The 22500-nt window shown below is 35.7% G+C and overlaps 2 protein-coding genes across 2 annotated transcripts in view; one reads left to right on the top strand and one right to left on the bottom strand.

Annotated features, from left to right (window-relative positions):
• LOC137620333 (cuticle protein AMP1A-like) overlaps nucleotides 1-22500 on the top strand; it is a 257324-nt gene that overhangs the window by 196357 nt on the left and 38467 nt on the right. The window lies entirely within an intron of this gene.
• On the bottom strand, nucleotides 17937-20423 carry LOC137620326 (cuticle protein AM1159-like). The gene is made up of 3 exons (XM_068350559.1): nucleotides 20311-20423; nucleotides 18653-18936; nucleotides 17937-18479 (listed from the first exon to the last, which is right to left on the bottom strand). The coding sequence occupies exons 1-3, from the start codon at nucleotides 20317-20319 to the stop codon at nucleotides 18233-18235; spliced, it is 540 nt and encodes a 179-aa protein (XP_068206660.1). The 5' UTR covers nucleotides 20320-20423; the 3' UTR covers nucleotides 17937-18232.

Raw genomic sequence — 22500 nt, 5'->3', positions numbered from 1 at the left:
TATATATATATATATATATATATATATATATATATATATATTTATATATATGTATATATATATATTTATACATAAATATATATATATATATATATATATATATATATATATATAAATATATATATACACACACACACACACACACACACACACACATATATATATATATATATATATATATATATATATATATATATATATATATATATATATATATATATATATTTACACACAAATGATATCTAAGAATAAATATATGAAATGAATATTCATGACAAATAAGTCTGCTTGATACCACATGGTACAACATATTATTGAAAACACTATCGTTGTTTTATTACATTAAAATATGTCATCACTTATTGTGAAAACTCATCTTTAAAGAGTATTTAACAATAAAAACCGAAACATCTTATTTGTCACCTTCACACTTTTTACTAACAACCCGTTCATTTTGTTCTCTGGCTTAATTGAGATATTACAAAACGCCCTACTAATAAAATTGTGTAAGTATTAAAATGAATGGTGTTCCTTTTTTACTTGTATTTCACATTACAATAGAAATAAAATAAATCTAATACAAATACTATGGTGAAAACCCCATATAGAAGTTATCAACTTAAAATTATTTGTAATACAGGTACGACTTTTTTACAGGTAAAAAAGGTATGGTGACCGCGGATAAATGTAGCATTTGTAATTCATTTCTATAGGTATAAAATTAACAGAATATGAAAATGCATTATCGTATCAAAAATTGTAGGGAGGTTTATAGAGTGCTGTGTAAAAGTATCAGTCTGCCCAAGTAATTAGTATGGGAGATATTAAAGAAAAACATACTATGTTTTGCCTGAAATGCAAAGTAGTTATTGGGAAAATCTTCCAAGTGAATTGGGGATCATCATTGCATTTCTATAATATTTCAATTACGATTTTCCACCTTATCTTAACAAGTCGGGAACTTTCAACGTAAAAGGTGTTCTAAAAAGCTTTTTACTGATCCGCTTTTAGAATAGCGACTTATTTATCATATACATTTGCATAGTGCTTAACATATCTTAAAAAAACATATTACAATGGATAATAATTCTTTTAGGAACTCCGTAAAATGTATTTTGATAAATTATTCTGGCTATAAACTTAGCAACTATCTAAGAGTAAAGTAAAGTAGTTGGCCTCAAATTTCTCAATTTTTTTTTCAAGACCATTCGTCTTAAATATTGTTATTATACCTTTACTTCGTGACCTTGAATATGCCCAACACATTGAATAGCGTTTGTAAAATCACCACCAGTTACTATCCAGTTTGCTGCGAAATATTCTACTTGAATGCTACCTACACCTTCGCATCTTCCTTCTAAAGATCTAGATCTTTGAAACCATTTGTGTTAAATTCTTCTTCCAAGGCTATGCTTACATAATAAAAAATCATCATAGGTCAGCATAGAATTAATTTACTAATTCTTTTATTAAATCTTTTGATTTAATAATCTTTCGGTTTTTTTATTCTGTGCATGTCAGTGTCTTTTTAGAATGGATCCAGTTTTTGGCTTCAATACTACACTTACATATTTTTCTCTAAACCACGGGTCTTTCGTCCTTGCTTGCATTTCAACTCTTTCATCTAGTTCATCATTAATAACTTCTTTCTTTTCCCTACAAATTAAATTTTAAGGTATTTTGGATTTCTATTTTGATATGAAATTTCATGTAATAACTCACTTTCTAGGATATTCAACACACCATACATGAGCCTTTTCTACATTTTAACTGACTGGAAGGAAAATTTTTTATCTGATCCCACAGGACATTAAAATCTTCCTTCCCAATACTTTTTTTGTAAAAGTGACTAGTTTTGTTACCAATATGATTTACCCGTTTTAAGACTATCTTCAGGTTTTATATTAATAAAGAAATAAGAATGTTCTAGAAATGATACTGGCACTATCTCTGTAGAAGTACCATCCTCCACATCATCTCCAACCCCTTTTATAAAGTTCTATTGCAGTATTTTCATGTACTTGTTATGAACTCATTTGAAATTTTAAACGTTCACAATCTGTTGCAGTGATTTATAAAAACAAGTATATTTAGGCTTCGAGAAGTCCTTCTCTGAAATGATACAGCTCCAGTTCCCATATAATTAGCACATTCCGCTTACATAGCATGGTACGAAGAATATATTTATAAAAAAAAAAAAAGTCTCTCTTTCATTCCGTGCATTAGATCTCGAGTGAGAATAAACACAAATCATACTAAAGGAGCAGTCTTAGTATGTCAATATTACCTTCTTGACCTAGAGTCAATTCACTGGGTTGGCCAATCTACCCCCCCTCCACCCTTTTATAATAATAATTTTAACATAGAAGTAGGACGTACGTATACATTTGCGTTGGGCACATCTATCTTCTTTTTGTAATAACCACTGTGCCTCCCTTACCATTATTGGAAAGATTCATAATATGTTGAAATACATTTTTAAATTCTGAAGAGATTTTATCCCTATACCTTATCCCCTTGATTAAGAATGATGTCCATTTGATTTGATAGACATGCAGTTCCTGCCAGTTATTTTCAGTGGCTAAACCATTTTAAGCATTGCAATATGCAGGAAGATGGCAAATATACTAGGATCAAAACACAAATACACCGGTCAAAGACTTATAATGCTGAGGTCACACTTGGGCAATATGCCTTGGCAGAGCTAGGGAAAAATCCCGAAAATTTGAATACCACATGTGCTCTCAGGCGATATTCCACCACATAATTTTCGAAACGCAGGACACTGTGGCATACCTGACTCATAATGCGGAGTAGGCGACCAGGGGAGATCCACACCGCGGGCACAGAGCAATAAGGGCGATACATGGGGATACATAGCCATGCTGCGATACATCACTGTATATGGGATCGCCTCACAGTGGGGAAGTTGTGACATCTCAATTGGTCCGGCACATTGCGGTAGTGATATTTGTGTACGCAATATATATGTGATATGGATCGTTACGTGCGTGATTCACAGGACTCCCGTATATAGAAATTTTCCACCCCTTCCCTCAAGCATTTCATATCATAAAAACAAGTTTGTATCCACCCAAATCTTATATTTCATTTGTTACCATGTTCAGGCTTTGTATTTTATTTTGAATGGCAAAATATATTCTATCTCTCTCTCTCTCTCTCTCTCTCTCTCTCTCTCTCTCTCTCTCTCTCTCTCGCTCCTAGATTATAACCCCACTCCACTCTCTCTCTTTCTCTCTCTCTTCCCCAGATTATAACTGCACTTCTCTCTCTCTCTCTCTCTCTCTCTCTCTCTCTCTCTCTCTCTCTCTCAAACCATAACTGTCTAAGAGTATTTGATCAACCTTATTTCCTATTTTTTCTATGCTCTCCACCTACTTCAATGAGCTCTCTCTCACTCTCTCTCTCTCTCTCTCTCTCTCTCTCTCTCTCTCTCGCTCCTAGATTATAACCCCACTCCACTCTCTCTCTTTCTCTCTCTCTTCCCCAGATTATAACTGCACTTCTCTCTCTCTCTCTCTCTCTCTCTCTCTCTCTCTCTCTCTCTCTCTCTCTCTCTCTCTCTCTCTCAAACCATAACTGTCTAAGAGTATTTGATCAACCCTATTTCCTATTTTTTCTATGCCGTCCACCTACTTCAATGAGCTCTCTCTCACTCTCTCTCTCTCTCTCTCTCTCTCTCTCTCTCTCTCTCTCTCTCTCTCTCAAACCATAACTGCATAAGAGTATTTGACCAACCTTATTTCATATTTTTTCTATGCCGTCCATCTACTTCAATGAGCTCTCTCTCTCTCTCTCTCTCTCTCTCTCTCTCTCTCTCTCTCTCTCAAACCATAACTGCATAAGAGTATTTGATCAACCCTATTTCCTATTTTTTCTATGCCGTCCACCTACTTCAATGAGCTCTCTCTCTCTCTCTCTCTCTCTCTCTCTCTCTCTCTCTCTCTCTCTCTCTCTCGCTCCTAGATTATAACCCCACTCCACTCTCTCTCTTTCTCTCTCTCTTCCCCAGATTATAACTGCACTTCTCTCTCTCTCTCTCTCTCTCTCTCTCTCTCTCTCTCTCTCTCTCTCTCTCTCTCAAACCATAACAGTCTAAGAGTATTTGATCAACCCTATTTCCTATTTTTTCTATGCCGTCCACCTACTTCAATGAGCTCTCTCTCTCTCTCTCTCTCTCTCTCTCTCTCTCTCTCTCAAACCATAACTGCATAAGAGTATTTGACCAACCTTATTTCATATTTTTTCCATGCCGTCCATCTACTTCAATGAGCTCTCTCTCTCTCTCTCTCTCTCTCTCTCTCTCTCTCTCTCTCTCTCTCTCTCTCTCTCTCTCAAACCATAACTGCATAAGAGTATTTGATCAACCCTATTTCCTATTTTTTCTATGCCGTCCACCTACTTCAATGAGCTCTCTCTCTCTCTCTCTCTCTCTCTCTGTATGTATATATATATATATATATATATATATATATATATATATATATTTATATATAATATATATTAATACCTGTATATATATATATATATATATATATATATATATATATATATATATATATATATATATATATATATAAAACACCGCTGAACACATGGGCAGTGATACATGTTGCCATGTCTCCCATAGGGAGGTATACCGCATATAAAGTTTTGAAAGGCGGAACAGAACACGAGTAATGCCATGTGTTATCTGTTTGCACTCGTTGTACCGCAGGTGCCCGACCTTCATCGCATACAAGACGAAAAAATAGAGCAGGTTTCATTCTGTCCAACAGTGTTGTGACGGAGCGTGGCAACCCAGGATGTATTGCACACGTGACGACGACATTTATCACGAAACACACCTGGGATGAATGGGGATGTATGGTGATATGCTAAAAATCTAGCTTAAATCCACAGCTCACCGCATCGCCACGGCTGTATCGCCGAGGTGTGACCCCAGCATAAAGAATTCCTTAGTTGCATGTCGATTTATGCTTTTATTTCGATTCATTCCTTTACTTTTCTTTTAAATGGTCTGAAAACTTTCTTGCTTGAAAACCTAATTTCTCTAGAATGTCATTCCACTTTTGTTTTTACCTTAAACAAACATTCTTAGAAACGCTTTCTAGTCTGGTGACTTTCTTCCTGCTATAATGATTAACAGTCTTCTTTTTCAATGTTTTTACAACTTCTATTCATTCACTTACCATGCTAAGGTCTTCTGCCAAACTGATATCCTTCTCATGTCATTACAATGTGCTTCATCATTAAATGTGTTTTTCCTATGTTACCTTGATTCCCAGTGTGATATTCAAATATAATAAGATCCTCCGATGACTAGGTCCACTATAGATTTCATCACTAATTACATCATTTAACCATCCGGAATATTGACCTCCTAAGTCATCATTTTAAGCCTCATTAAGGTCACCCATATGATCAGGATGATGTGTAGGGACATGGACCATAGGCTTAAGGTTCTTTGACAAAGGATCATTTTTTTCCTCTCCCAAAATGTACATTTAGCAGCTGCCAAATGGTCTTGTGCCAAAGTTTGAATCTTGCAAATATTGGTGGCCCCTTCATCCTGATATGGTGATGAACCCTGTGCTTAGTAGGAACCATGCAATCTGGCATAGTTCTGAGTGGAAGATGTACAGATATAAAGTGAAAAGGTGGCCGAAGACATCAGTCGGCATGCTGACGTGGAGAGAGAGTTCAGAGGAGGCAGGTGTTAAAGGTGTGGACAAATAAGGACCAGCATTGATTAAGCATTAATGTACGACACTAACTAGAAGGTGGAAATGAGCGAGGAAATACACACCGATCAGAGATCAGAGTTAGTGTAAAGTCGGCGAAGATGGAATTTCGACGGTATTGTGTCTCATAGCCGTGAGTGTTGATAGATGATCCATTGGCAACCATCAGGCAGACATCACCAGTCTTCGAATGACTGGGTTATTCCCATAAGAGAGAATTTGGTAAAAGAGAAGACAACATCAAACACCAGTATCCCTCAGAAAGTGCACATTAGATTTTGAATCAGGCAAAAAGAGAATACGTTATCATCATCATCATCATCTCTTCCTATGCATATTCACGCAAAGGGCCTAAGTTAGACTTCGCCAGTCATCCCTATCTTGAGCTTTTATATCAATATTTCTCCACTCATCATCTAGTACTTCACACTTCATAGACCTCAGGCATTTAGGCCAGGGTCTTCCAACTCTTTTAGGGCCTTATGGAGCCCAGTTGAAAGTCTGGTGAACTAATCTCTCGTGGGGAGTGTGGAGAGCATGTGCAAACCATCTGCATCCACCTCTGCCCGTGATCTCATCCACAAATGGCATTCGAGTAAACTCTCTTATAGTTTCGTTTCTAATCCTGTCCTGCCATTTAACTCACAATATTCTTCTGAAGGCTTTGTTTTCAAATCTAAAAATCAGATAGATTTGTTTCATTGTCATACCACGACTCATGTCCATACAGTAACATCGACCTCACTAAACTGGTATACGGCCTGATTTTTATATATAATTTCAGGTGATTTGATAATTAAATTCTACTTAACATCACCATTGTCTGATATGCTTTTTACAATCTTTCATTAATCTCCAATTCTAAAGATCCTGTATTAGAGGATCATAGTTCCTAAATATTTCAATGATTCCACCTCATTAATCCTTTCTCCTTCCAATGATATTTTATCTAATTTCCTGTTACCAATCCAGTAGAATCCTTCACCATCCCCAACTGTTCTATGCATTACAAAACCCATGAGGAAGATAATCAACATAGGTGACAACACATTCCCTCAGAATACTCCGCTCGGAATACTCCGCTGTTCACTGGAAATTTATTTGATAGGACTCCATTAACATTAAATTTTCACTTGCTATGCTCATGAACAGTCTTAATCAAATTTACATATTCAAGAGGAACTCCATAATAATGCAGGGCTCTCCACAAAATTTGACGGTGCACACTATCACAGGCTTAATCATAGTCGACAAATGCCACCAAAAGTGGATTTCTATATCCAACACATTGCTGTCCAACTTGTCTTGAAATAAAAATCTACTAAGTACAACTTCTACCTTTTTTAAATTCTGCTTTTTCATCTCTCAGCTTTTCACCAATCTTTCTCTCTAGTCTCGTTAGGATGAGCATACTTTATATTTTAATGACAACTTACGTACATGTAATGCCTATGTAATTATTGCATTTAGTCAGGTCTCCGTTTTTGTCATTTTCACCAATACTCCTAGCTTCCATATATCAGGTTTTGTCTCTTAATGCCACATTCTACAAAATAATCTTGTAAATATTCTGGGAGTCACTTAATTTTCGACCAATATCATCTCCGCAGTTATTCCATTATATTTAGGGGTTTTACATCTCGTGAGTTTTTCAATGGTAGCTTCGACTTCAAACACACTAAATTCCCTCTTGAGAATATCAATGTCTTCATCAGCTTCAGGTATATCAATCAAATTATTCACTTCATAAATCCCATTCATGACCTGACTAAAGTTTTCCATCCAATGTTGCCTTTCTTCATCTTCTGTTGTTATAACAAATCTATCTCTCTTTTCAATGGGTATATGCTTCCTCTTCTTTGCTTTATTAAAATTCCTGAAAAATATTTGAACGTACTTGAGAGAGAGAGAGAGAGAGAGAGAGAGAGAGAGAGAGAGAGAGAGAGAGAGAGAGAGAGAGAGAGAGAGAGAGAGAGAGGTGAAGAAACTTGATAAAGCCGATTCGCTGAGTGAAGATTATAATATTATCAGTCTTAAATCCTCCTCGCGTATCAAGTTTCAACCGTCGTTCCGACCAAGTGTCAAGTATTCGCCGAACCATGGAAACCAGCTCAGTAATAACTATGTGAACAAGTTCAATACTTACAGCGGAAGTAGCAGTGGTACTGTTACTAAACAGAATGTGATAGTACCGCAGTAACAATTGTCGAATCATCCTCCTTCAAGGTCCGTGAAAGACGTGCAGAATTCATAAAAGTATTCAGACTCCTCTCTTGTCCCGTGGTCATTGTGAAGAATTAACATTTAAAGAATTCCTTAAGCTTATTTTAGAGGTTAAATATACTACCAGCTGTAAAGAGCTACCTATATCAGCCACGAAACTACCTTTAAGTGCCAATTATTACTTCCTATTTAGATCTAAAGATATGTTAGTCTACAAAGAGAATTTGATGTTGAATTATCTCAAAATCATTGCAGATACCCCTATGAGGATTCCTTTTAGGGATGATTCTGTATCTTTTGCCATCCACACGCCAAGACAAAATCCTTTTTTTATTCAAAACTATATCATGTGAATATTCAAACCTGCCGGTGATGACCCTTGAAATCGGTGTCATCCCCTAGTCATCATCACTAAGAATGGCCTAAGAGTACACTTCACAGTTGACCTCTCCAACCAGCATAACCCGCTGGCCCTTTGTCAATACCTTTCACCGTCATTCATATTGTAGACCCAAAGACTCTGTATTTTACCTGAGATGATACCCTTAGGGGGTGCTGGCAATCAGAACTTACCAGAAGACCAACATCTGACTACCTTCATTATGCCGTACAGTCAGTTCACAAATGATGCCTGCAAGACAATATGGCCTTCAAAGAATCAAACATTATGTTAAAGTTGTTGATGACATACCTCATTACAATTAGAATTACCTTGCATATGTACATGATATCCATAAGATTCTTATCACATGCCACAAGTTTGGGATTACTCTCAACAAAGACAACTTTGTGGTTCCTACACCTACTTTGTCTTTCTGTGGATACCTGACCATTCATGGGTCTGATCAACCAGCTGGTAAAGTTCACCCATGAAGTTTTCAATGTATCCCAATCCCTGCGCAACCCTTGATGAGCAACAAGAGAACATTCATCTGGGGATTGGACGATGAAGAATTCTAACATGTTAAATCGGTCCTTGTCTGTCCACCTTATCTCGACCTTCTCACCCCTGACCTATCCGTCATACTACAGACAGATTCTTCAGGCCTTCATGGCTTGGATATGCACTCCTGTGGGGTCATGGTAGTGAGCACCTACGTCTAGTTAAGTGTGGTTTTCAGTCTCTTACAGACACTGAGACTTGTTATGCCACTATCAAGTTGGAGATGTTGGTCATTAATCTTATGGACAATACTAAAATATAGGCTGTAGCAAGCCAAAAGAACTTCATGATAATGATAGAACACCACCCTGGATGCTGTTGAGAATCCCCACTTTCAGCACCAAAATGAGAAGGTTTTACCATCTCTCTTCACAGCTGTGGGGCTTTCTGGCAAGTTACTCATCATAACTGACGCCTTGTCACGAGCTCCTAGTCAGTCACCCCTCACAAGAAGACAAGGTAGTAGGTAGTAGGTTGGCCAGGGCACCAGGTGCCTGTTGAGATACTACCACTAGAGAGTTATGGGGTCCTTTGACTGGTCAGACAGTACTACATTGGATTCTTCTCTCTGGTTACAGTTCACTTTCCCTTTGCCCACACATACACCGAATAGTCTGACCTATTCTTTACAGATCCTCCTCTGTCCTCATACACCTGACAACACTGAGATTACCAAACAATTCTTCTTCACCCAAGGGGTTAACTACTGCACTGTAATTGTTCAGTGGCTATTTTCCTCTTGGTAAGCATCTCTTCTAGGAGAAGGACACTCCAAAATCAAACCATTGTTCTCTAGTCTTGGGTAGTGCCATAGCCTCTGTACCATGGTCTTCCACTGTCTGTGGTTAGAGTTCTCTTGCTTGAGGGTACACTCAGGCACACTGTTCTATTTAATTTTTTCTTCCTCTTGTTTTGTTAAAGTATTTATAGTTTATATAGGAAATATTTATTTTAATGTTGTTACTCTTCCTAAAATATTTTATCTTTCCTTCTATCCTTTCCTCACTGGGCTATTTTCCCTGTTGGAGCCCCTAGGCTTATAGCATCCTGCTTTTCCAACAAGGGTTGTAGCTTAGCAATTGATAATAATAATGATAATAACAAGATCTCAGGTCCTGCTTCTGATGCCATAACTACCATGGAAAGATTCTTAACCCAGAGATCCTGATAGAACGTTTCAAGATCTTTTAGTCACAGCAGGAGTGGACACTACCTATATTCGTCTCCTCGGCTGTGTTATTTCAGGGTTCACCTCCATCAATTTAACCTTCACAACTCCTTGGAGGCTATGGATCGATCTCTATTCCAATGGTGATCTTGTCCAGTATGGAGCAAGAGTTTTAGCTCCTGATCCTGTCTAGTATTGTACCTTGGCTTATATACATGGCAATTAAACATTAGAAAAGGTAGGTAGCTTTCTAGCTTTTTATCACCAACACTGTTCGAGCTTATGAACCATGTCAGGTATTGCCGCTGAGTCAATAACAGGAACAATTAATGAAAGATTACTTCCCTACAAGAGCATTCAAGTCCATTTCAACCCAAGTCTCTGTTGCAGTAAGAATGTCCTTCCTAGTTGTCGTTGACTGAGTCTCAGGATAGACTGTTGTTCCCTGTAAAGGTGATACTATCGCCTCCAATACCATCAAGATCTTCTGTTGATATTTCTGTTTGTATTACCCTTTGCCTTGTGACTGATGAAGGACCATATTTCACTAGCAAAGAATTCCAAAACTTCATGAAGCGATGGGCATTTTGACATGCAGTGACCTCATCACATTACCTACAATGAAACAGTCATGCCGAGTCATGTTGTGAAGTCTATTAAGTGTCTCAACTTAACAAGAGCACCCTTTGGCAACATTGACTGGGGAGAGTTTGGAAAACTCCAAAGTACACTAACATTTTCCCTGTTCAGATCTTGTATGGTTTCCCTATTAGGTCATATATCTCTGATCCGGCCCCTTAGTTTTTATTAAAAGAATAGCAATCCAAGACTGCGTAATATGACCACCTTGCCTCTACCAGTGCCGGACATATTAAGACTAAGGACAGTCCGCATGTCAGCTTCTAACTCAGGGTACCCTGTCAGACAGTAAACTTGAATCCAAGACTCGATATCACACTTATAGGGCAAGGTTGGGGGGTCATGGGTTTCGGTGGGTCTAGGGACTACAGGGTCCATCTTTCTATTTGACGTGTATGGTGAAAAAAATTGGGGTTTTTTTTTTTTTTTGGTCCAATGCCAACGCCTATTTTTGGCCCCTATCCTCTTTCCCCTGTGTCCCTTCAGCCAGAAAAGGCAGTTATTAGTAAATTTCCATCAAGTGACCCCATATTGCTCTCGAAGTTTCACAGAGGAGTCTGCTCAAGAGCATACGCTGATCATATATATGTGTATATATATGCACATATGTATACATATATATATGTATATATATGCACACATATATATATATATATATATATATATATATATACAAATATATATATACAAACATATATATATATATATATATATATATATATATATATATACATACATATATATATATATTTATGTATATATATATATATATATATATATATATACATACATACATATGTATATATATATATATATATATATATATATATATATATATATATATATATATATACATATATATATGTAGTAATCCCTCGCCAATTCGTACTCCCTCAGTACATTACAGATTTATAAATATCTTAAATGTAAACCTGTACTGCAGACTCCCATTCATATCACTGGTTTGTGAGGGCAGATAAGTTTTATATTTTTCACATATTAATCTATCTTTTGTTAAGAATAGTAATATTTGGGACTAAAAGTTAACAAAGTAAATTACAGTAATACTGTATATATATATATATATATATTGTATTACTTTGGATCTCCCATGTGGGGCAATTACCAAATTTTCCCCCATAAAGATTAATTTCATGTATCACACGCGTTTCTTTTTTTTAGACCAAATAACAACTATCCGATTTTTCTCCACCTCTTTATCCCAAATTCTAGTTCAATAAGTTAAAAACAAAAACAAAAGGGAACAGATGATAACTGTATTGTTAGTAATGCATAGAGCTGTAAAAAACCGAATGAAAAATCGCTGTTTTGTTATGAACAACCTATTCAGATAACAATAGCAATTTTGCTTGCATTTGCATATTCGTATGATGTTATACTAAACAATTACCGTAGATTTTATAAATGACGTTAAATTCAATTTTCTGTTTGCACAAATGCTAGCTAAAGAATTGGAAGAAAAAGTCAAGACCTGGTAATTTCCAAAGGATTGAATTCAAGTGTAGTAAAGACTATAATATAACCGTGCATCAGCACCAGGAATGAATCACCTGTAAACTTCGATATGTCATTGAAATTGATAATAATAAATAAAACGAGGAAAGCCTTTTTACTAAAAATTTCATAAAAAAGATAGTTGAAGTAATAATTGTCTATTTTAGCATGGAAAGAAAATAATTCGGTAGTTTCCTTAAATCAGTTGATTTAAAAATCTTATAAACTTGATAAATGGCATACACCGGTAAATGAGTTTATATACATAATATCAAGAGGAAAACGTGGATTGCAAAATTAGGAAAAGTCAGACTTCAAGGATGTGGCAATGAACTGAATGTGAAGAAAGGTGAAGTATTCGATGTGATGAATATTGACATTATTAGAAAAGAGTTAAGTCAAGATAGGTGAACTATGAGAGGTAGCTTGTGGTATGCATAGGAGGTGAAAGCGAAATGAACTGTTAGCAGAACACAATTTGTTGAGATATAGGAGATGACTGTTGAGTCAATTCTCTTTTGTGGAAAGTGATGCGAGAATGTGAAAGAAAGGAAACAGGTTGAAGCTCTAAGTTGACCAATTTGCGCTATACAATTATGTGGCTTAAGAAGATTTAAAAAACGAAAGAAATGTGGAGGTTCATAAACAAATGGGTAAAAATATTAACTAGGGGAGAGGAATAGTCAGACAATGACCGCTTTGCTGTTTTTTTTTTCTTTTATGTTTTTGTTTTTTGTACCCCACCCCTGTTAAAAGAACCTGCTAATGTCAATACACACACACCCCCCCCCACACACACATATATATATATATATATATATATATATATATATATGTATATATATATATATATATATATATATATATATATATATATATATATTGTGTTAACTAATTCAACCAGGCTTAATGGTATTCTTCGTTTTCGAGATCCTATCTTATTATCTTGTACCGCCTGTGTTACACACAGGTTTGTACATTGTAAGGGTATTTTCTTTTCTTTATATATCTCGCTCTACCACTCACCATAAACAGATCCTGTTCAAGCCTTTACTTCAATGAACTATTTTGTTTAAATTTTTGTGACATTCTTGTCCAGAACTTTTTGTATATAAACTTGCTATCTGTTGAAATAAAGGAAGTTGCATTGATCTCGAGGTCACACAATTGGTGGCCACTGCTATGCCCTACATGTTACAATGCGGCCCACCGAACATGACTCTTTGACACAAGCCGCCTCAATGAAACTGCTGAACTTCGCCAGCAAAGAAGCGTTACCCTGGTTCCTGCATGCCGAGGTTCAGTTTTGCATGAAGAGTGTAACTCGTTCAAGCAACAAACCAGACTGTGTCCTTGTGTAATCCCAGAGGACATGTCCCAAGAAATCAACAGATGGCTTTGAGACCAAGGGACGCCCCAATAATTAATGTATACCTCCCTAAAAAAATGCCTCCTGGAGCAGTACTCGTCATTGCCAGCTGCCTGTATGGCCAAGCTTTTTCAGATCTCCCAACAACTGATGAGGGACCAAAAGGCTTTGCTCAGTCTCCGGGAAGTGACCGGTATCACTCGCCTGCAACCTGCTACAGATAGCTCTCCTCATTGAGGTGAACTTAGTTCGTGCCCTTTAGATACAACCTGAACCTCTATGCCTGCCCTACCCGATATGGGTATTTTGCCCATGAAGGACCTGATGACCAAAGTTGACGCCCCTATGGACAGCCACTTCACCACCTTCAAGACCTCCGTCAATGCCTCCGTGCATGATGAAGAGGACAACCATTCAAGCTCATGCGAATGCTGTAGGACACAGACGCCTACCCCGTGAAGTGATTAGCCGTTGTGGCGACAAACCCGCCCGCCACCCACATATTCCACACCTCACTCACACCTCAACCGACAACCTCTCTAGCCACTTACTGACCCCCATTGGCCACAGTTATGCAATAACCACTCCAAATTCTGGAAGCACCAAATATCATTGAAAATTTCCTGTTGCTGAAGTTACATTGCCAATCCTTGGTGCGAATTTTCTCTCATAATTTGAGGTCCTGGTTGATGAAGCTCACCGACAGCTAGTCAACGCACTCTTACTCATCGACTCTTCTTCCATCTGCCCCTACGACCTTGCTCTCCTCATCAGTGCACCCACCCACCTCCTCATGTCATACTTGGAAGTCTGTCCAGAACTTTGCCAAACCCCCCTGGTTCCTGGCCGACATGGTACCTATCATGATATCAAGACAACGGGGACCCTAGTGTTCGCCAGATTCATGCCTCTGGCACCAGATATTTTGGCAGACTGCTTGACTCGTTGGCCTGACTACATTTCCATGGAAACTGCAATGTCCACCTCATGTACATCTGCCTTCCTCTCAGTGTGGATAACAAGATTTGGTATCCCTGAGTATATTATCTCTGACAAGGGTACCACTTTCATCTCTCAACTTTGGATATCATTAGTGAATCTCCTGAAAATCACACTACATCACACAACCACCTGCAACTCTGCTGCCAATGGAATAGTCGAACTTTTTCATTGTACCTTCAAAGCAGCTTTTATATCCACTGCAATGACTCCAACTGGTTTAATCAACTTACCTGGCCCTCCTTGGACTAAGAACCACTCCTAAAGATTCCCTAGATGTCTCAGCAACTGAAATGTTGCATGGAGACCAGTTGGGTGTTCATGCCAAATTTTTTCCATCTGCAACCTCCTTCGACAATCTCCAGTGCCTAAGTTACTTTGTGGGAAAATTTATTCCATGCTGCCAAACATACAAGCCCCAGCTAAGCAACACATACTGACAAATTTGCACTTTGCTACTTACGTTTTCCTGCTCAATGACACTAGCAAGTCACCGCTAGTGAACTCTTACAAGGATCCTTTCCTCATGATTCCCCGTAATCCGAAGGCTTTCTTAATTAACATTCGTGGCAATAAAGACTGGGTCTTCATTGATCACCTAAAACCTGGGTATCTCCTGCAAAATGACCTTCCTACTGTACACCTCTTTTTTAGGAGGAAAGAGCCATATACCCCACGTAATTCACACATGCTCGTACACTGTAACGACATTTTTTTTATATATAGTGCTCTATCACTCACTGTTAACAGAACCTATTTAAATCTGACTTTTCATGAATTCTTTTGTTTGAATTTCTGTTGCATTCTTGCCCGGAATTTTTTCTTTTTTATATAAACTAACTATATGTTGAAATAAAGGCAATTGCATTCACCTCAACTCTCAGTTACAGCCTAACAGCCCACTCACACAATCTGTCATTACCTATTCTAACTCTGAGTAAGAGATACACCCAGGGAAAGGACATCCATAATACATTGATGCAAAACCGTTTTGTAATTTTCATTAGGTCATTGCAACCCATATGTGTTGTGTTATTTTCTTTACCTGGCGATCCTCTTTGTAAATCAAGTCATGATATCATTGAGTTGAAATGTAAGATATGTACATCGTTTTGCATAGTGCAACTGAACTCTTCATATTACAATAGATGCCTTTCTTAAACCTTTAATTTACAGTCAATGAAAGGTTAATTTGATTTAAAATGGGTCTTCATTTGTTCCAATGTCCTATCAAGAGGTTTTGAATTTGCCAGTAAAAGTGGAATATGAAGCTTCCATTTAACCTTCTGGTGATCCGATGATACAATGACGCGTGAAAATATTTTTTTGCCGTAAATGATCCAAAGGCACAAATTACCACATCATACATAACTAATTTTCAGGGAAAGTTAGCATAAATTCACACATTACTCAATGAAAACAAAACTCACACCACGAGAGGGTAGATGGTAGAGGGACATTTGGCCTATGCCAATCTCCAATGTGGCATATTTTTACCCAAGTATCTTTTGCATCTTGTTTTGCCGTAATATACCCTGAATTGTTGTTAATTTTACTTCAACTACGTTATAATTATTAGGAGACGTTGCATAGTAAATATACAGACGAGAAAAGAAAATTTCGCGAGGTCTGAGAGAATTACCCTGTTTGCCTTGTCTTTGCATCCACTTGACCTACTTTTGTATTAGGCATTGTGTATAAATGCTTTCATTTTTTGCTTTTATATTCAACTTTGCTTATATATATATATATATATATATATATATATATATATATATATATATATATATATATATATATATATATATATATATATATATATATATATATATAAGGAGCTAGCGTTCGATCCCAAGTATGAGGTAGAAATTTATTTCTATTTGAACACGATGTTGTGTTGATATTTATCCATATATATATATATATATATATATATATATATATATATATATATATATATATATATATATATATATATATATATATATATACAGTATATATTTAATTTTTCGTTTGCTGGCATACACATTTATTGTAAGAACTTTGATAATGAATGTTATTTCTTACAGGAAAAAAAATTTGCTTTTGTTCCCCACATTGACGCTTCATAGCTTTGCTTTTTTTTTTTCTTTTTTTATATGGCAATTTACGATCTCGTATAATTTATTTGTTCTAGGTGGATTTGTGTGTATGACAATAACTGTAATATATATGTCTCATACATAATTAAAAATCACATTCTTTGTACTTTTATATAGTATATTAAGCAACATAAAAGTGTTAATACTTATATACAAAACATTTTATCTGAAAAACACCTACTACAAAATTCCAAGACTTACTCCGTTTTCTAATGGTAATTACTCAATATTTTACCAACTATACATAAATGTTTTATTCCTTTCTTTTATTGTAAATTTAATCAGCTTTACAATTATATCCTTAAATTTTCCTTATCTCTATTTGTTATCTCGTATTAAGGAAAAACGCAAACTTAAGTAGATTAGAAAATCTGAAATTTTCGCTCCGAAAAAAAAAACTATTATTTATTAATTTACACCTCACTAATTATACTTTTATTGGAAAGATGATACATCCACGTGAAAGACCTACAATTCTACACCATTAGCGTGTTAGAAAAAATCCTCAAACGTAATCACTGTATTTTCTAAGAATTTCTAAATAACATATTTACGGTTTCTTTTTTAAAATCCCCTTTCAACTTCCATTTTTTATTATTTTTTTAGCATTTTCGAAAAATTTTCCGAAATTTTTTTCGAAAATTTTTCCGAAAGTTTTTTCGAAAATTTTTCCGAAAATTTTTTCGAAAATTTCCGAAAATTTTTCCTAAAAATTTCCGAAATTTTTTCGAAAACTGGAATGTTAATTTTTTTTTTCTACATTAATAAAAGTTTCAATCGTTTGCCAATATCAAACCAAAAAAAAAGATAAAAAAAGCCCTTAATCTGTTATAGTTTGCAGGTACAGATTTGAAAAATAAGAACGTCAATTCTTTTTCAAAGGCCATATGTGCTGTACCTCACCCCGACTTTTATAAGGGCAAAAGTGTCAAAGGGTTCATAGCAACACAATATATTTTGACCGCTACACATTTCAGTTTGATTAAGGTATGACCTTCTTTTAATAAATTCTAAGATTATGTTAATTTTCAAATTATATGAAGTGATGTTCAAAAATATATGAAATTGGAGCTTTTTATATCTTAGGGTTATTGGACACATCTTTAAAAGACTAAATTGTAAGAACTGATGATATAAGGAAAGTAAAGGTAAAAATAAAGTACATGACCACGAATATGATGTAATACATTTATTCTGGAAGTACGGGCAGCACAGTACAAGGAGTATATACAAAAATAAAAATCTGTAGGGATTAAAGCCTACCAAATGTAAAGAAAAAAAAATAACAAGAAAGAATATTATAGAAGGAGACTATACAGCAAATGAAGTAAACAAGAACTTCAGACAATCGAAAGACATGTTGCGCAAAATTGTCTGGGGAAACTTAGCAGTCGACATCAGTTGGACGATTCCATGACTCTCGACAACTTTTACCAGTGATTTTGCCTGGGTGAGTCTCAGAAGAAATGCTTACTGGGGTTGGCCGTAGGTATTTGAAGGAGGCACTGGAGCACTGTAAGACTGAACAGGAGTAGAAGCTGCTGCACGGGCGGCTGCAGCGTCTTCCTCAGCAGCCTTCGCAATCTGGTCGAGGACGAACTGGGGAATTGGGTGGGGGAATTCGGGAGCCACTGGGAGAAGGGGCGATTGGGGCTGGAAGCCGTTTTCGTCAGCAACGTATCTTACTTCTACCAGGGTACCATCAGGAGCAGTGTATCTGGAAGGATAGATACGCTACAGATACAAACATTTCTCGTAAATATGAAAGGAGACAGTAACTATTCCCATTGGGAAATGTATCAAGGAAGGACAAGTATTGATAGAAGTCCCGTTGAGGTTAAATGAACTAAAAAAAAAAAACCGCCAGTTTAATGATGGTATTCTACTTACGAATATTGGCCAGCCTTGACGACGGCGCCTTCTGGGCCATCAGGAGATCCTGACTGAGAGAAGACGATGCCGTTCTCGGCCTCGAAGTCGACGGAGAATCTTCCGAATTCATCGTGGGTTCGGTCATCCCTCAAAATGGCGACTGGAGGTGCTACTTCGAATGTAGACACTCTGGTGGAGGGGGCTCCGTAGGCAGGGGCAGGGGCAGGCGGTGGAGGAGGAGGGGCATTGTAATTGTACTGTGGGGCGGCAGTGGCCAGAGCAATGAGAGTAGAGAAGATGACCTGAAAAGCAAATGCAATGAAAAATTATGTGAAAAGGTATTCAAGAAATTACTTGATACCTAAATTTTCCAAGTGGGTTTTTTTTTTCTTAAGCTCCGTATGTAAAGTGAAGATTTCATTATTTTCACATAAGTCGAGTTGAAAGGTACTCGTAATTAACTCTGCCTCAACTTACGTAATACTTGATAATACTGAAGAATTTTTTTTTTCTTTTTTTATTCTGTATTCTCAGGGCGATTGGTTTGTAACGGTATCTAATTCAATGGAAGGTTATAAGAGAATAACTGGGTGTTATTGTGGTTCACTCCACGGTTTTAACCTTAAAATTGGTCAGCACCATCGAATAGAATAATCTTAATTGGAGTATTTTTATTCCTCCAAGAACTCCTAAACCGCTCGAGTCTCCTTGTCACACCAAACTTTCCCCTCAAAAATAATATGAAACTTGTTTAGATCTTTCCCTCTCTCTTTCTTCCATTTAATGTTGAAAACATGAGAGTATCCTTAATGACACCCAATTAATTTTGTTGTGTTCAATTTGCGACCGATACAGACTGGGTAATGAAACAGCCTGATGGAATATATATATATATATATATATATATATATATATATATATATATATATATATATATATATATATATATATATATATATATATATATATATATATTAAATTATATATATATATATATATATATATATATATATATATATATATATATATATATATATATATATATATAAATTGTATATATATATATATATATATATATATATATATATATATATATATATATATATATATATATATATATATATACTATTTTTTTTTCTTTAGTAGTGAATTACGTCTTGGTAGTTAGATGACTGTAGAGGGTAGCAATCAAGATGGGAAAAAACCATGGGGCTCGCAGCCTCATCGAACTAGACTTAAAGAAAATAGATGATCCCATATTTCCTAAAATTCCATTATTTCTTATATCTAATGTAGGTCATTAATGCTTATATGGAGTAATTATCAGAGAAAATCTACAATATAAAAATGATAAAAGGGTGTTTTTGCTACAGATAATTTTCAGTGTGCTTATGGATTCACTGTAACAAGAGATAATATAAGATATAAACTATAAATTAAATAGTACCAGTAACAATAGAACAATCATCTTTAAAGATCTTTTGTTATTGATAACATGGCAAGAGTTTAGAAAAGAAAAGTTGGTTATGGAATATTTCCAGTGAAGATAACAATAGCAGTGGAAAGACTCAGTTACATAAAATTGTAGGATCAAATGAAATAAAGACTTTTGTTCTGGAATGTAAAAAAAGTCTGGAGGTTTTCTGTTACAGAAAGAAATAGTCTCCAACACTTACAGACTTCATGGTGCGGTTGCTGAGTTCGGACGAGAATGATATCAAACAGTGAGGAGCTCCGGTTTATATACGAACCGGCTGCCACTGTTGGTCAGCTAAATAATAGACGAATTATCTCTCTCTCTCTCTCTCTTTCTCTACCTTCATCTTTCCTTCCCAAGGGAAGGGCAAGGAACGCCCATTGTAGTGACCGGCCACATACCCGCTCACTCCGTCATACCATTCCACCCCCCTCCCCACTCTTCTATACAGCCACATCCTTTCTACGCTCAACATTCTAGTGCTCCCATTCCTTAATATTATTCGTATAGAATTGTACCACGGCTGGTGGCCTGGAGAAAAGTGATTGGGTAAACCCATACATTTAAAATACACTTACTGTATATATAACTTTTTATTTTTTATTTATTCATCTTACTCAAATGGTATAATTATTTCATTTAGATTGGATATTGAAAGTTATAAGCTAAAACAAGGCATATCTACAATTGCGTACAGAACAATTATGGGAGTAGTGAAAAGGAGAGAGAGAGAGAGAGAGAGAGAGAGAGAGAGAGAGAGAGAGAGAGAGAGAGAGAGAAGTAAAAGTAGTTCATCTAGTAAACGAACTGGATATGTCTAGAGGCTAAGGGGTTATTGTTCGGAGGAAAAGGACGAGTAGAGTTGCCTTTAAATTATTTGCAAGACGGGTTCAATGTCTGAACAGAAGTCCTTCCCATTCACTCGATTTTAGTCTCATGTAGATTACAAGAAGCAATTCTTAACTTTCCATTAAAGTTGCATTGGAAGACGCAGATGGGCATACTCTCACTATACCCTTATTTGTCAGAGCTAATTATTTGAAAACTCGATAGGCCAAAGATGATGCATTCGTATGCTTGTATCATAAGAAAAATTAATTTCATTATATTTATTGGAACTTCCCACAAAGTCGAAAATTCAGATAACTGAAATGTATTAAGGATAATACCAGGATTAACATTCAATTACATATTTCCTTCTCTTCGATCCTTAAGATGACACAAGGCACTATTTTTTAAATAAAAAAAGATACGATAAAATCTATTACATTTCCATCCTTCGTTACATCGAAAACAATTAAATGATATCTTTCAAACTTTTATATATATAAATATTGTCTATAACATGAATGTTTAAATCTTTATTCAGGCAATTATTCTTAACAAACAAATTAGACGATATATATATATATATATATATATATATATATATATATATATATATATATATATATATATATATATATATATAATTATAAGATTATTTACTACGATTCTTTACAGGATATGAACAAGGTTGTAGTAAACACAGGTGGTTGAAATAAAACACTCTTTACAAAAATAAATATATTCTATATAAATTCCAACAACTTGAAAGAGTTTACATAAAACCAATAAATCACTTGAAATGTTTATTCTGAATAAAACTTACATATATTTATGCATATATATGTGTGTATATATATATATATATATATATATACTTGACTGGAAATATTATGTGAATAAACCTTAAACTAATACAAAAGAAATACTTATGAAAATTATACAATTACTTGTTTCACTTGAAATTAAATCTGAATATAACATATAATTTTTATACTCAATGAAAATGAATAACCAGATCACGAGGCAAGTACCTATCACCTTCCTACAGGGCTGTTTACAAAAACTTTATGAGAATTTCTATAAGTACTCACTATTTTTACAAAAACCCGTCACACCAAAACATTGATATTTCACTGAACACTTTGAAAACAATACACTGAGCTGTGTATGGAAGAGAAGAAATGGGGAGATAGCTATGTCTCACGGCTGGAATTCTTTATCTGATTTATGCAACCTTGGGGTTGCCTTTATATGAAACTTAGCTACTTCAAAAAGTTTCCAGGAGATCTGAAAGCGTGGGGGCTGCGCTAAGGGCGACAGAGTTACCAAATATTACTCTCTCGAACGCATACCCACGCAACGCTAGACGGCTCTCTCAGTCAGCTAGCTCCGCCCACCATTTGTCCCCGAAATAAAATAAAGATAACATTCTAACTCTAGGATTTTCGGGAAAATTAAAAAGCCCCTGGCACAATATCAGAACTGCGTATTTTCTCTCAAACATGATGCAATACCTCATAAAAATATAAAAGAACATTTACATAAGCCATTGTTCCTATCT

Source organism: Palaemon carinicauda, chromosome 26 (genome assembly GCF_036898095.1).
Source record: "Palaemon carinicauda isolate YSFRI2023 chromosome 26, ASM3689809v2, whole genome shotgun sequence".
In the NCBI taxonomy this organism is placed as follows: domain Eukaryota; kingdom Metazoa; phylum Arthropoda; class Malacostraca; order Decapoda; family Palaemonidae; genus Palaemon; species Palaemon carinicauda.
The sequence above is the reverse complement of the archived record's forward strand: the minus strand, read 5'-3'. Positions and strand labels throughout refer to the sequence as shown.

Coding starts and splice junctions, on each gene's coding strand:
- LOC137620326 (XM_068350559.1), bottom strand. Junction 18,480..18,652: donor GTCAAGGCTGGCCAATATTC/GTAAGTAGAATA, acceptor CTATCCTTCCAG/ATACACTGCTCCTGATGGTA.